This window comes from Echeneis naucrates, chromosome 19, assembly GCF_900963305.1.
Source record: "Echeneis naucrates chromosome 19, fEcheNa1.1, whole genome shotgun sequence".
NCBI classification, from domain to species: Eukaryota; Metazoa; Chordata; class Actinopteri; order Carangiformes; family Echeneidae; genus Echeneis; species Echeneis naucrates.
In genome coordinates this window covers 8,513,371-8,529,644 of record NC_042529.1, presented here as the reverse complement: position 1 = coordinate 8,529,644, position 16,274 = coordinate 8,513,371, and the positions used below count along the sequence as shown (strand labels likewise).

Sequence of the window (16,274 nt, the reverse complement as noted above, 5' to 3'; positions counted from 1 at the left end):
CAGTTGGGCTCATACCGATAAAGTCATAATCTAAATTGCTGAGGTTATCTTTTTTATTCTCTCCTTTTTTTCTTAACAATATCGCAGGATTTGTCATGCCACGTTTTGCCTGTTCGCACAAGAAACTTCCAGCAGGTTGTATTTGAGTTATTTTTTCATATGGAAATCTGTCTGAGCTAGACATGCATTCTTGCTTCCCACCGCTGAATTTCCCATATTTTCTTGTTTTATCACAATTTTTCTCACAGTGGTCTCTTCTGCTGAAGTCTTTAAAACCACTTTGAAGTCCACATGCAGTGATGTTTTCGGCTTTCTATGATTTAAGATTGACCTTTCCACCTTCTATCCATCATCTTGGTAAGTAAGTGATTTACTGCATCTGACGCCATGTGAAAAAGACAGGGCAGTGGGGGACATTGGGGCAGCAGATGAAGAGGGAGAGGAAGCTGGGTTGCTATGGGTGGATAAATAATGCATGAATGCAAAGAGAGAGAGAGAAAAGAGAGACAGGGGGAAAATCCATTTCAGACTCTTATATGGATGACAATAAATTAATGAAATAGTCACTGTGGCCAACGTAGTTCAATAAAGGAAATCACAGCCAATTGTAACCAATATCCTGTTGAAAAGTGCTGCTCGTTCCACGACAGCACAGTCTGCATACGAACACTTCAGACAACCACTTTGACAGGAAAATAAATTGGACTCTTCTGTTATCTGTGACAGAAGTAGGATAATCCTGTCATAACACATTCAACAGCAAAGCATAAACAGATCAGCGTGACATAAATGGTCTCTTTTTTTTTTTTTTTGATTAATGACTTTGTTTTTACATCTAAGAACATAACCATGATAAAAATATCTATATTTCTTAAAGAATGTTACAGTAAGAATAAAGAAAAAGAAAAAACATTAAATCTCTTAAGTCTGTTAGGATGTATAAGTGAATCTTTCACTTAGTTACAGACTTTTTTTTATTGAACAAAAAAGGAAGTGAAACAGCTAAACGAGATGATTCAAGTCAAAAGTTTCTGTTGAGTGGAGTACTGGAAAGAGGATGCAGACATTTTAAAAACAAGAAAGCGCTCACTTCATCACATGCACAAATGCACATACATAGACAGACACACACACACACAAGCCATCTGTCACCAGTGAGTGGACAGAGGATGGGTGGTCTAGGGGACATTAACCGTCTCATTTCAGGTTCTAAGAAAAGGATTCAGTTCCCGCTGGTCAGTCCTGTGCGTGTCTCTGTTATTTTACATGTACACCAGCTTGAGCATTGGTAGAATTGGTAGAATTCCCATCTGCCATGCGTGTAAACATAGTTATTCTTCCAGATGTGGATGCTGACCTGGGGAAGCCACTCAATCATGCACAGCAGTGACAGAGGAGAAGCAGCACTAGCAATGTGATCCACGCTCCGCTTGTTAGCTTTGGTCTAATGTACTGTAATAGATGAAGAGACAGCACATGATGAGTCGAAGAAGCCCTTAAATTACTCTGAGAGAGCACTCATACCAATAACTGGCATGAGATTGGTATCATGTGTTTAGAGAAAACCTTTAGAGCACTGCAGTGCTGCAGCAGTTTGTTTTGAAAACAACTTAGATTTTATGAAAAAGAAAAGTTTCTTTGAAAAACAAGCCAAGATGATTGAGTGGGGAGAACATTTGGGCTGATGAGCTGCTTTGCTGGGAATGTCTTTCATTTCAGTGAGCGTCTGCTGCAGGGTTTTTTTGTTTTGTTTTTTTGAACCTCGGACAGGCCAGATGGTAACACAGCCCACTTCTTCCCGTGGGACTCCCTCATCTGCACTTTATTGATCTGATCTATCTGATCTCCCTTTCTCTCCCTTTACTGTGCATCCTCCAAGTCTGGCATATATTGTATTACCAAGTGTGCATCAAGTTCCTTGATTTATCATGAAACTTTGATTGGAAACTGGGACACTGAACATGAAGAAAAATCAATTCATCTGCTGAACATTTTACTGAACTGACCACACAAATAGACGCACACACCAAACTGCTTCATCACTTTCCTGATGAGTGAGTGACTGAGTGAAGGTGTGAATGTGTTGTCTGTGTCCAACAACTTGTGACATGACCTTTCCAAATGTAAGATGTAAGATGTGTGTTTGTGTGTTGCTGATATTCTTGGTGCTTCCATCTAGCAATCGGATTGCATTTGAGTGGAACATGTTTGTTCTTCCCCCCTGAATCAATAATAGACGTACTGATTTCAGCATTATTTGTTTCTCTGTTAAAGGGAGCAGAGGAGAAGAAAGGGGACACTGTGAGGACTTCTGTCAGGGTGAACTGGCCTTTGTATTAATCAAATTTGGTCGTACTGTGTTCAGTTTTAACACACTGGGCTGAAGATCAGCGTCAGATTGTGGACTGCCAATGCGATTCTTTAAGCATTCAGGGACACACACGTGGTTGATATGAAATAAATATATTCACTCACCGACAGTCACCGACTGAGTCACACAGGAATAGGATGGCTTGGTTTGTACTATAACTCTTTAAAAGCGCTTTAAGAGTGACGCTGAAAATAATGCAGAAACATGATCGCACCTCTGCTTTCATAGCTTTACATATAGGAACATAAATAAACTTAGTGTAGTAACAAGTTATTGTTTTATTTCATGTTTCACGAGAAACAAGGTCAGAAATAACACACAGGAAATGCACTGCTGTTCTTGTTTCAGGATGATGCCACACAGTCCAGATGGTCTGGGTTGTAGTTGGGTTTCTGAGGACATGCAAAATGAAACAAACACCTAATGACTGGCAAATCCTTATATCTTTTAAAAGGACATCATCATGATACCCCACAGGTAACAGCTGGATGGTTTACAAAAACAAACAAAAAAAAAACATCAATGACACAGCCTTTGCCTTTTGGGAGACAGTTAGATTTTATTAATTTTAGTTGTTTAGTTGTTTAGTTGTTTGTTTATTTTAAATTCCTGAAAGGTTATCCAGTTTCTAAATTATACTGATATCTGTAGTTTATAATTAGATAATTTATCTTTTTATAGTGTAAAACTAACAGATACCTATTGGAAATGATTTATCAAGTCAGTATTGCCTACATGGTTTGTCTACGCTCACTGACTGAAGGCCCATGACAAATACAATTCTGCCCCCTGCTGAGCTGAAGAATAAATCCAGTCGCGAGCACCTTCATCTGCACAACAGGACAAAAGAAACCTACTAGCTTGGGCTTTGGGCTCTGCAAAAGGATACATCCGTTCTACCCCCCCGGACTGTAGGAAATTGTTTACTTCATTTGATTGTAATTTTAGCATACTACATACATATTTCAAGCTTTTTTGTTATCACCATATAACTATATTAAGAAGCACCCTAAAGATTTTTAATCAAACACTCAACACTAACTATATGGCCGAAGCTTTTACTCTTTCAGTGACTGTAATTATTTATTGTATATCATACTAATATATCACATTCTACAAACTCATATTTTGTGTTACAACACTCAGGTGTATCTTTAAAATAAATGAATTGAAATAGAATATTGAAAAATCAAAGACGTTAAGTTAATAAAGTTGCATGCAATAGAAATAATATGATAAAAGCATATTTTTGTGAAGCTAACCCTGAAGTGCAACAGGCTCCATAACAGTTGCATTGGTGTGCGCTCAGTAGATTGGGCCTCTCCTGTTTCTTTGTCGGTGTTGTCACTATGTTCTCAAAATGACGTACTGTCGTATCAGCACCACACACACTGAGCAGCTGTAACAGTGTCGGTTAGAGCTCAAATCTCAGTGTGAAATCTCTTCCACTAGTTTTGTTGAATTATTTTCCAATTTGAATTGTCAGCAGCTTTTGCACCATTCTTCCTCATCGCACTCAGAAAATGACTATGAGTTAGAAATTAATGACAAATAATTTGTCTTATAGTACAACTACAGTTTATTAATAACAAGAGCTCTGATGTATGTTCTAAGTCTTTGCTGTAAAACACAAATAAATAAAGGCACAACCTTCCCCACTGGATTCATGCTGTAGGTACATTATATTTGTCATCATCTCGCTGCCTCACTTGTTTTCACATCTCTCTTTTTGTGAGCATCATCTACCTGTGGCCCCTGGCTGGCCCCTGGCTGGGCCCTGGCTGGGCCCTGGCTGGGTGTGGTGGTGGCCACTTATCTTCAGTAGCTTAGCCCCTTGCTTGAACCAGATGTGGATGGAAGATACTATCCCTGTGCCTCTGAACAGCTGTTATCTTCCCTCCTGTGTCAGGCCTCTTAGAGCGCTGTTCTGAGTTCAGTTTATGCAAAGAAGCTTGTTAAGTGGAGGCTGAATACACTGCTAATCAGCAGGCCAAAAGATGTTTTCACAGGGCCTATCTGAGGGTGGGGGGCCCCTGCTATTGTGCGTCATAGTGTCTGTTGGTGGCAACTTTGGGCAACTAATTGTGTGAGCGCCATTTGGAAAACCCTTCCACAGGTAAGAGCTGTTTTATTTATATCTTGGGTGTCTCTCAAGTATGACAGTGAATGCACCATTATAAGTGACAGGTTTTGTATCAGATCACTGTAGAAGTCATTTCATTTGTGAATCAAACCACATGATGACCTGTATCACAGAAAATGAGCTGACGTGTGATTTAAACAAATACTTAGCACATTAAAATAAATCAGTGTCTTCCTGTGCCTGGGCATGATGCAATCTGCTGTTGATTCAATATGTCTATAGATACATATTAGGCTGCTCTTCTTGCTGAATTACATGCTTTCTATGGGCCATCTTGTCTTTGTCTTGTCTTTCTATATATGTCTAATGACATCAAGCCAACAAAACCAGATTGTATATTATCTAATCATCGTAAGAATAATGCCAACATTTTACTTTTGATACTTGAGGTAAACCTATCCTGAACGTCCTTTGTAGCACACCAGTACCAGTACTTAAAATCTGAATTCCTCTTCCAATTCCGAGCACCAGCAATCTTCAGAAACACTGAAGGAGTGGAATAACACATCAAAATCACTAAAAAGGTTTGGAATGTAAATGACTGATTTGAGTTTAGACATAACATCAGTCAGTGTTTTAAGTGTTGAATCTCAACCACTTTTGAAAGCAATTAAATCTTAAAGATGTACCAACTAAGCTGTAACACAGTCTAGATTGCTTGATAACAACAGAGTCAGAAATTTTTTTGTGTGTTCACGTAAAGCTCATGTAAAATCTCCAACACACACTATATGATGGTTACTGTCATAACATATGAAAAACAATGTTGAAGCAGTGCCAGACAGTCTGATTTATTTTGACTAGAAAGCTGAGAGAAGACACTGAAATATCACCTTTTGTTGGCTGTTTTTGAGGATGGATGACTTGTTGCTATGTGTTACAGGTGAGTACCATCGCATCTGACATTTCAACTGGAAATACTTTGAAAGGTTTTGGATACCATGGCTTCTTATCTGGTAAGTGAAAGTGCACATACATTTTTGAGCCTCATGGACTGTGAAATATTACAAATATAATAAATGCACATTGACGTATTTTGTCAGTCCACTAATATCCCCGTAGCATCAGTTTTGGTTCCACACATAAACACATAATAAAGACCTTCTACAGTAACATAAGTGTGACTGAAGGTCTATGACTGTATAGTATCTAGGACTTTAGGAGGTCCATTATGGGGGATCCAGGATCCAGCATCTTATTAGTTATGTCCACAGAAGTCCTTTGCCTCAGCTGCTTATATTTTCGCCATATTTTTTGTTATATTTTTATGTAGTTGTCTTTTAACGGTCTTCCAGGTTTATCCGAGTACAAAAGTAAAGCTGTTTCATTGTGTAGAAATATTGTGTGTCACCGGTGGATGAAAAAAAAACATATGTAACTGTATTTCCATCTGTTTTTTTTTCCTGACTATTAATTTGAAAGAATGGAACTGAAGAGGAGTTGTCCACTGACATACCTTTCATGGAGTGAGTTTTCATTTCTGTTCTCTTGCTGTCAATGCAGTACCCTGTCTTACAGGTGACGAGACAATATAAGAAAAATGTCTCCTATCGTGTCACAGGCCTCAGTCTCAGGCAGCGAACTGTTACGAGGTGGTGACCACAATGAAGGAGGAGGATCAAGAGGAGATAATAGGGAACTACAAACAAAGATCCACTCTCTACCCGGATGATGTTGAAGGTGACAGACAGACACAGCACTGCAGCCAAAGCCTTTGTTGTCCACCAAACACAGACATTAAATTTGATAAGATGTGGGTTGGATAATGACACAGTGGGACTGCTTTCCTGCACATATCATGTTCCTGTATTTACTATCAATATTATGGGTCAGACCAGAACACATTGTTGGTTGTGTTTCAGAAAGAATTTGAATGTGTGTATGTTGATGCATTTATTTGTCCCACCCATTATCAGGCAGTGCACACTTTGACGCACACATATGTGGCTTTAAAGAGCTGGTGTTTATAAAGTCATGCTTTTTTGCTTTTCTGGGGTCAGTCACTTGTCATTGTTGAGTACCTGCAGGAGGTAAGTGTTACCTTTTATGCTGCAGTCATGAACAGTATTTCTGCAATAATGAAGAAAAGCTGTGTGGCAGATAGGGTAAGAGAACACTTATGGAAAACAGCAAACTTCATGCTCAGTGTTGCAGTGGAATAATTTTCATACCTTAATGCAAGATTTTCGGTTTAGGCAGTTAGGCCAGCATGCCAAACCTGTGCAAATAGTTTCCAAGAAAATTATACTAAAAAGGTTGTGAAGATTGCACTGTTCAAATTTAATGATGCAAAATTGGGAGATGTAAATTTAAGTTTGGCTTGTGGTGGTTTGCAGTCTGAGTCAGCCCGAAAATTCACATTGATTCCCAAATGCCACATATGTTGCTTATATTCAGTGAAAAGTGCGATCCAAAAATCTCAGAGCAGTTCAAATGTAATTCATGTGTTTTTGTGTAAACTGACTGAAAAATATTTTTCAGAAACCTACTTTAATAGATGCTGAGATATTGGCTAACAATAAGATATATATTTAACATGTCTGGCAGCACTTTGCAGACAAAAATGTTGGTTTATGCTATAGCTTATATTAAAACAGTCAGTTCTCTGATCATGATGCTAAGGTAGACTTTCTCCTGCCAAAAGTTTCTGTTTGTTCATATTCCTATATGCATCTTGCAATATGCACTGAACTTGGGTGGAGTAGTAAGCTTTATCCTGTCATCACTGGCAGGTTCAGCCCCTGCAAGTGGGACGCGACACAACTCACTTTGCAAAGGCCTTCTGTGCATTCTCTGTCCCCAAACTCCAAATGCCTTCAGTCAAAAGAGAGTCCCTGGCTTGTGGGGGAATTGTTCTTTTCAGTGTACACACAAAAGCCTGTATTTTACCTAATGCTGCAATCTGCAAGCACAAATGGATCAATGAACCCTTTCATGATATCTTCTGTTTTTGAAAAGTGACATCCATGTTGCAAATAGTATACTTCAATTATGCAAGCAAATATACATTTTATATTTTGTCTTTATTTTATTCTATTTAGCCCTATTAGCAAGTTTAACTTTTGAAATTCATTTTTGAATTGCTAAACACAGAATTGGCCATTTACACATTCAAAGGCAAAAGGTGAAATATATTTTATTAACTGACTAGGTAGGTATAGAGAAGCCAAAGCAATTTTGCTGATGCATAAACATACTTACATGCAAAACCTACCTAATAAAACACATGCATATATAGTTATACATGTATAATTTGAGACAAACATGACAGTGTTGCACTCCAGTCCACATACACATAATGTCAGATGATTTAGATATACACACATGCTACGCACACTCACGTGGACACAGACACACATGGTCTACAGACAGTGTCTAGTCACTCTAATCTGACTCTTCCACCCTTATGCTCAGCTGTGTTTTGTAAATAAAATAATATGTTGTGACAGAAAACCTCTGAGATTAAATGGAGAGTGCGGCCACCCGCCGACTTCATTCTGAATCCATGTTGCCCAAACTATAAATGGCTGAATTGAAAATTCACTCTTGTATTCACATAATTCTTTACAATTTTCCAGAAAATCTCTGAAGAAGCTAAAATGAACTTCACCCAAAAACACACATTTAATTTCAAAATTCTAATTTGTATTTGTCTCCATTAAAATAATGTGTTTCATGGTTTTAAACTGAGTCCATTGTGTCTGTTCTCCAGCTGTTTGGAACATCAATACCAACGCCAAACCCGGTGAAGAGTGTCAGGTGAGGGGCACAGACGCACACACGCACACACACACACACACACACACACACACACACACACACACACACACACACACACACACACACACACACACACTCACTCACTCACTCACTCCAGGCACACAACATGTGTTGACAGTGGAAACAAGCAATTGTGTCCACACAGGAAGCGAGCATCATGGAGCCCGCTGGTTGTTGAACCAGGACAATCGCCATGTTTACCGATAGACAAAGTGTCACCGGGACATCACCTCTCCACATTAACCTGCTCCATATTCACTTTGATCCTGCCCAGAAGATCTTATAAATAGCTGTGGCTTCATTGAACACTGCAGGTTATTGTTGTGGAAAACAACACGCAAAATGCCATCAGTGTTTTTGAGTTATAGTGAAGCATGAACATGATTTTTATCTGATCCAGAGACGGATGATGAAGCATGCAAAGTAGCATCGTGCTTCGCTGGTTAGAAGTGACCATTTTAGCTCCTGTAACAAGTTCAGGTATCTTCAAAGAGATCTGTTCAAAGCAGAGGAGGCCACACTCTTCTAGCTCTGTAATATACAGTATTTCTTTCTTAATTCCAATTTTTGTTATTGGCCAAATAATTTTTTAATTTTTCAAGTTCTCTCCAGAAAATCTACAACCATGTCCAACAACCATCTAATGAGGGTTTCCATGTTCTATCTTAAATTTTCTTCAGCTGTAACAGTGGATGTACTCAACTGTCAGTGGGAATACCTCCAGCTGATAGTGGTACTTTGTTTTGGGTAAGACAAGCAGAAATACAACAACCAGAAAAAACAGATTTGAAATAATATGAGCCTCTTTTAAAAATATCCTTGAAATTGATGAAATTTAATATAATTTATATTAAGTTTGTATATATACACAAACTATTCAGACTTAGAATTCCAATTTTCCACAGATTAGGGGGAGACAGTATTCAGATATAATTTTTTTTCTCTTATGTTCACTTCACAGTGACATACACTGAAAAGCAGAAAGTGTCCTTTGAAACCACAGTTCACCACACACAAGAGCTGTGCTTGTGGGAGGTGCAACTCTAATACATACACCTATCCCATCCAAAAATTTCACTCTCTTTTTCACCGACACAAGCATGTTGGTGTCTGTGTCCCACGTTTGTGTGTACATCAGCTGGACATCAGTTCTTTGTCTGTCTGTGCCATCAGAGGTTCGTGAAGCTGAGGGAGCTAATGAATGACCAGAAGCAGGAGACCTACTGGCAGGAGACGGGCCGATGGGCAGGCTACGAGGAGAGCTTCGACCCTCAGGTCGGGGTATGGTCGTGCTCACAAATCTCCTACCTCACCTTCAAGAGCCTCATCCAGCTTCGACGCACCATGAACACAGGTCAGTGATGAAAATAAAGAAAAGATAATTGTTAAAATGGTTTTAGCAACATTGTTGTCATCCACAAACTACTGAGATAATGTCTGCTTCCCTAAGTCACATGGGAGATCCACAAGTCATTTTCTCTGAAATATAGCTAAAAACCACGACCAGACTGCTCTCCTCTTTCTGATCATTTCTGATCCTCCTCCCACGTGTTCCTTTGTCAAGGTGTGACAATTTTCGACTGTGAGGAGAGGACCATGGCCACCGTTGCTGAGAAGATGGTCACTGAAATGGTTAACAAGAAGGAGATCAGGCCTGCAGACCGGGAAGGAGTGCTGAAGGCTCTGCTCAGACAACGCAGGTATCCTCCAAGACATCACACAGCAGTGACTCAAACACAAATGACCTACATTTATGCATTTAGCTGGTGCTGTTATCCAAAGCTGCAAGTCAGAGGGGAGGTTTTCCAGTAAGTTGCTCAGAGAAAGTCTCACAGGGCACGTAGCTATTGTTGAGATCAAACATGTAATTAAGGTCTGTAGCCACCAAACCACCCTTTTATTAAAGGTGACCAATGTGTCCTGCAGTCACCTTGTGCTTGATGAGCTCAGGTCAGTCTAAAATATTCCAAATGAATACCACCGAATTATTAAGTGAACAAATGTGCCTCAGAGCCCACAAGGTGTTCATTATTGTAATCATTTAAATGATGTTTAACAGTTTTGTTTGATGTTCCTGTTGTGCAAATGCCCTGTATCTGGCTGTCTCTGTATCATCACCCATGTGCTTTTTCATCTCCAGCCAATCAGATGACCCAGAAAACCAAGATCTGAGCGGTGGGATGGACCTGCAGATGTTCTCAGTCAAAGACAGGGTAAGCTCTCACACTGATGGAATCAGCCCTCTGAATGTACCTTTGCTGATAACATCATAATCAGATAGCAGGACAATGGTCAGTCAACAGACAACAGAATGTGACTACTGGCATCTCCTGCCTTTTAAAGTCCTTTAGAGGCATGCAGGATTTAGAGGATCCTCGTCCTGGATTTTCTGCTCTGTCTTTTTTTGTTTCTTTTTTTCTCTGTTGTTCTGATCATTGCCATTTAGAGGATTATTCTATTTTTGAGTGCGAAGACACAAGTCTTAACATGTCTGCTAACATTGTGCGTAAGTATTTGTGTGAATCTATTAATAATCTGGATCACTTACACTTCACACATTTGAGGACACATTAAAATTGATGATTGATGATCATTTCATGAGCACGTAATTGAACAACAGTGCACATTTAATATGTAACTTTTTGAAATATACTGACAATGATGGGGTTTGGAAGGTCTGATGTTGGTCTCACTTGGTCTGTTCATTCTAGAGCGAGTCATCGGAACATGTTGAGGTGTCCATGGTGCTAGTAGGTGAGTGAGTGTTTGCATTTCTTTTATTTTGGGTTTTGGGTATGTGTATCAATGTGTTTGCTTTCACATTTGAATTTCTATGACCACATACAAAATGTGTTGGTGTCTTTTCAAACGTACTGTTTCTCTTTGAACCAGGAGCCTTAGACTTTCTGGAGAAGCCTACGGTTGTGTTTGTGCGTCTGAAGGAACCAGCGGTGCTGGATTCTGCCTTGGAGGCTCCGGTCCCTGTACGCTTCATCTTTGCTCTGGTCGGCCCAAGCAAAATCGACATGGACTACCACGAGACTGGCCGTGCCATGGCAGCACTAATGGCTGACAAAGTGAGTTAACTGACGTTAAACTCTGGCTAAAATGTGAGAGTATGCACAGATGAACAAAACGTGGGTCAAGTCAAAGTCAGAATTTTAACAGGTCAGTTCACTGAAAATGCCAAGAGTGTGGATGTTAAAAGTCTAGGTAATAATTCTCAAATTTAAAACTGAAACCAGCAAACTTCTTCTTTGGTATCAGGCTTTTGTTTTAAGAAAATGTAATCAAACCTCTTAACGCTCCCTTTGCATGTTTCTTCAACCAGCTTAGCTCGTGTCGTTCTTGGCAGGGCCTCAACAGATAAGACAGCCCTTTAAACATGAATGTGTGTTCAGTGTTGCAATTTCCACATTGGCTGTCACGTTTTTAAAATCAATTGGCGTAGTTAAGATTAGTAGTTAAGATTAGTTTATAGCAAGTTGTTACCAAGTCGGAATAAAGGCACCTGTATTCTTTCATTTAGAGTACTCAGATGCTGTTAAATGGGATTTTATAAAGATTTGTAAAGCACCCCAAATAATGGAAAATGTGCAGGAAAATGTTATTGGAAACATTTAGAATGAAAACATTTTGTTAAAAATATCGCAAGGCTGCGCCACAGACAGTATAAGTAGGTATATGCACTCCATATGAAATGTTCTTCAAGCCCACAGCCTGAAGTCTTTACATCCAGCTCTCTCCCTGTTCCAGGTGTTCAATCAGACGGCATTGCAGGCAAAGAGTGCCAGAGAGCTGTCAGACTCCATGACTGACTTCATGGACTGCAGCATTGTCATCCCGCCAACTGAGATCCAGAGTGAAGCTATGCTCAGCTCCATCATCACTTTCCAGAAGAAACTACTCCAGGACAGGTTGGAATCCACTGATCCCGCTCAAAGTCTGATGTCCAAACCTCGTAGGGGTGAGTCCTATCCATGTGAGCTCATATCTGCAATATAAATATAAATTCAGAAATGTTTTGTTCATTATTGACATTAGATCAACATGTTTTCCCCCAGTTTCCATTCGCAATGGACCTCCTCCTGAAGATCCGCTGGCCCGAACAGGTCGACCTTTCGGTGGGATGATTCGAGACATCAAGAGACGATACCAGTACTACAAGAGTGATATCACAGATGCTCTCAATGCTCAGGTCCTTGCTGCTGTCATCTTCATCTACTTTGCTGCCTTGTCTCCTGCCATCACCTTTGGAGGGCTACTGGGTGTGTGTTTATATTTGTATGTGACATTGTGTTGCTGTTGTATGCCGTGGATCCTTTAACTACACTTCTTTGCCACTTCAGCTGATAAGGTGGACAACATGATGGGCGTTCCGGAGCTACTCATCTCTACCAGCATCCAGGGGATCATCTTTTGTTTTGTTGCTGCTCAACCAGTCCTGGTCATTGGTTTCTCTGGTCCCCTCCTAGTGTTTGAGGAGGCATTCTTTGCAGTAAGTCGTGGCGCTAATTCAGGCCCACAGCCAGTATACAAAACTTTCAAATAGTCATCATATGTACTATAGAAAGTTTTCCAACAGTCATGGTCAACTCATTTCTATTTTGCTTCACTCAGTTCTGTAGGTCCCAGGGAATTGAGTATATTGTAGGGAGAGTGTGGGTTGGAGTGTGGCTGGTTGTCATTGTGGTGGTCATTGTGGCCTTTGAGGGCAGCTTCCTGGTGCGTTTTATCTCACGCTTCACCCAGGAAATCTTCTCCATTCTCATCTCACTCATCTTCATCTATGAAACCTTTGCCAAGCTGGGGAGGGTAAACCATCTCCATCCATTTTACACTTTTCATCTGTCCTAAAGAAATAATCACCCAATTCTAATCTTTCTTCAACTATTCCATCTTGTGTAGATCTTTAAATCACATCCTCTAATTCTGAATTACGATCATGTGAATGCTACCGTGGAAAACCCCTGGCACCCAAAGATGGTTGAGACCATTATCTACGACAACGCTACTGGCAACAAAACCGTTTTCATCGACACTATCAAGCCACCTTACCCCAACACCGCCCTGCTTTCCATGTGCCTCATGCTCGGCTGTTTTTTCATTGCCTTTTTTCTGCGCCAGTTCAAGAACGGGACATTTCTTCCTGGAAAGGTGGGTTCACTGTGATGGTGTCCTTCTGAGGACATCTATTATTTTGTTAAATTGTAATGTTCTTGGCCTGTGCTCATCAGGTGCGACGTCTGATTGGTGATTTTGGTGTCCCTATTGCCATTTTCCTCATGATTGTTGTGGACTACAATATTGAAGATACATACACACAGGTTGGTCTATATTTTCCAGCACCAATTAATAGGCTAAATACATTTTCCAAGGTAACAAGTGTCTTTTTGCTCTTCACAGAAACTCGTGGTTCCCAAAGGTCTGATGGTGTCTAACCCAGCCAAGAGAGGCTGGCTTATCAACCCTTTTGGAGAGCACAAGCCTTTCCCTGTGTGGGTGATGTTTGCATGTGTTGTCCCAGCCCTGCTCGTCTTCATTCTCATCTTTCTGGAGTCTCAGATTACAACGTGCGTCATTATATCTCCACAGCAAAATGTGACACATTTGGACTCTTACCAAAGTTTAATTCAAGTATTGTGTCTGTCAACAGTCTGATTGTGAGTAAACCTGAGAGGAAGATGGTCAAGGGCTCTGGGTTCCACTTTGACTTGCTGATTTTGGTTGCCATGGGGGGACTCAGTGCCATATTTGGTGTGCCATGGCTCAGTGCTGCCACAGTGCGGTCCGTCACCCACGCCAATGCTCTGACTGTCATGAGCAAAGGGCCAAAACCTGTTATAGAAAAGGTGATGGAGCAAAGGATTAGTGGCATTCTGGTGGCTCTGCTGGTCGGTAGGTGCTGTCTAATCATCCAGTTTCTGTGTTTGTTCTGCAACTACTCATCAAAACTTCTGCAGGTTTTAAACTTTGTGATATAAAGCTGGTGAAAATACAAATTTGAATCTCTCTTGATTAAGACAGTAGAGTATTCTTTCTCTGAATGCCATTTTCTAGGTCTCTCTATTCTGATTGAGCCTATCCTAAAGATGATACCCATGTCGGCTTTGTTTGGGATCTTCCTCTACATGGGAGTCACATCACTGAATGGCATCCAGTTGTGGGATCGTATTCTGCTTCTGCTCATCCCTAAGAAATACCATCCAGATGAACCTTATGCCACCAGGGTAAGATAATAATACTCACTAATCTTCAATGACAGACAAAGCCAGGGTTTATCTTTAGGGAAACTTATTTGTCTTATAGAACTTTCATGGCAACAGTTTTTTCAGGCATTTCAGTCTTTTTCAGGCGTTTCATCCATAACAGTTATGTTTGTATTTGTGTACTGTGGACACAGGTGAGCACAGGGCGAATGCATCTGTTCACAGCCATCCAGATAGCGTGCCTGGCTCTTCTCTGGCTCGTGAAGTCCAGCCCAGTGTCCCTAGCACTGCCCTTCATAATCATCCTCACCATTCCTCTGCGCATGTTTATGACCGGGCGTCTTTTCACCGAACTGGAAATGAAATGTGTAAGTGTTTGTTTTTTTTTTTTTTGTCATCTCATTATGCCCAGTGTGTCAAATTGTAATGAACAGCAAATGATTCCATGAAATATGTGTATGTAATAATATTCTTTTGTGCCTGTTGTGTTTTAGTTGGATGCAGATGACGCTAAAGTGACATTTGAGGAGGAGCCTGGCCAGGATGTATACTGTGAAACACAAATGCCATTGTAGATGTATTCCATGAATGCTGCCATAACTCTTGTATTTCAACAAAGAGATATTTATTTTATATATTGCTCGAATATTTAATCTATTGGGCACAACATGTTTTGTTTTGTTTTTTTATGAAAAATGCAGCTATCTTCGATATGGACAGCATTAATAACTTGTGAGTCTTAAGTGTTTTGGTCCAACATTCATGAAGAATTTTTTATGGTCACTCAGGTGAATTCTTTGCATTACGTTGTGTTGTTTTAAATTGATTACGCCTTACATACTACTGACGTTGGAGATGGTCACATGACATCACCATGTTTTTACAAAAAAGAAATATAAAAAGCTTCCATCATGCCAGCAAAATAGACAGACTGAATGCTGAGTAAGCTATTGTCTGTTTTTCTAGGCATTCATACCATGAATCTGCCATATTGTTGTCACGTGCCATAGTATTGTATCCAATTGCTTTTGGGGATTAATATCCGAATGCTGAATGATATTATTTATGATTTAAGAGGCAATTATGAAAACAAAGTGTATTTATCACAAGTGATTGAACTGGTAATGCTGGAGAGTTGAACAACTATAATTGTGTGTGACAGTATGTGGAGAGAAAAATTGTTGAATTTTTGTGTGTTGTTAACATTTATATTGTGTGTAATTTTACCATTTTTTGTCGTTTCTCTCCAAATAATAAAAACTACCTCCCAAAAGACCAATCACCTTACTTTTATTGATGTGGTTAACTTTAGTAGGCTACTTATTGCTTTAAGGGAAACTGGCTCTTGTTCTGACATAGTTTGACTGATTAAAGCTTAACAAAACAAAACCATTACTGTTTTTATTCATGAATCCATAATGCCCTCATGTTAATGATTTGTTGAATCACTGATCTGTCATGATTTATAATATTCAACAACAAAATCTATACATGAAATTCATATTTTTTTAAACATTTTTAGACAGAATAAAGAGTGCTTATCACAAATCTGACATTTTGGTGTGTCCTGATGATGTTGAAAATAAAATGTCTTACTGGTTTTTAAGAACTTTGACATAAAGGGTCTAAGTACAAGAATTAAATTTCTGTCTAGTGTTTATAAAGGCAACAATAGACACATTACAGAGACTGCATTTTATTTTCGGGACATTGTAAAATTTATGTAATATTCGCTGTTTATTTTATTTCTAACGACTTGACCAGTTTTCAT

At 39.6% G+C, this 16,274-nt stretch overlaps 1 protein-coding gene across 1 annotated transcript; it reads left to right on the top strand.

Annotated features, from left to right (window-relative positions):
• The first annotated feature begins 6,431 nt into the window (after nucleotides 1-6,431).
• slc4a1b (solute carrier family 4 member 1b (Diego blood group)) lies at nucleotides 6,432-16,013 on the top strand. The gene is made up of 18 exons (XM_029527259.1): nucleotides 6,432-6,544; nucleotides 8,227-8,273; nucleotides 9,468-9,648; nucleotides 9,859-9,994; nucleotides 10,435-10,507; nucleotides 11,006-11,048; nucleotides 11,187-11,371; nucleotides 12,051-12,261; nucleotides 12,359-12,562; nucleotides 12,644-12,792; nucleotides 12,915-13,109; nucleotides 13,203-13,451; nucleotides 13,532-13,621; nucleotides 13,701-13,867; nucleotides 13,951-14,192; nucleotides 14,355-14,524; nucleotides 14,698-14,871; nucleotides 14,998-16,013. Exons 3-18 carry the CDS (start codon nucleotides 9,492-9,494, stop codon nucleotides 15,076-15,078), a joined length of 2,526 nt encoding a protein of 841 aa, XP_029383119.1. The 5' UTR covers nucleotides 6,432-6,544; nucleotides 8,227-8,273; nucleotides 9,468-9,491; the 3' UTR covers nucleotides 15,079-16,013.
• Nucleotides 16,014-16,274: the final 261 nt, after the last annotated feature.

Coding starts and splice junctions, on each gene's coding strand:
- slc4a1b (XM_029527259.1), top strand. CDS start 9,492: ATGAATGACCAGAAGCAGGAGACCTACTGGCAGGAGACGGGCCGATGG. Junction 12,793..12,914: donor TTGAGGAGGCATTCTTTGCA/GTAAGTCGTGGC, acceptor TGCTTCACTCAG/TTCTGTAGGTCCCAGGGAAT. Junction 13,868..13,950: donor CTGGAGTCTCAGATTACAAC/GTGCGTCATTAT, acceptor GTCTGTCAACAG/TCTGATTGTGAGTAAACCTG.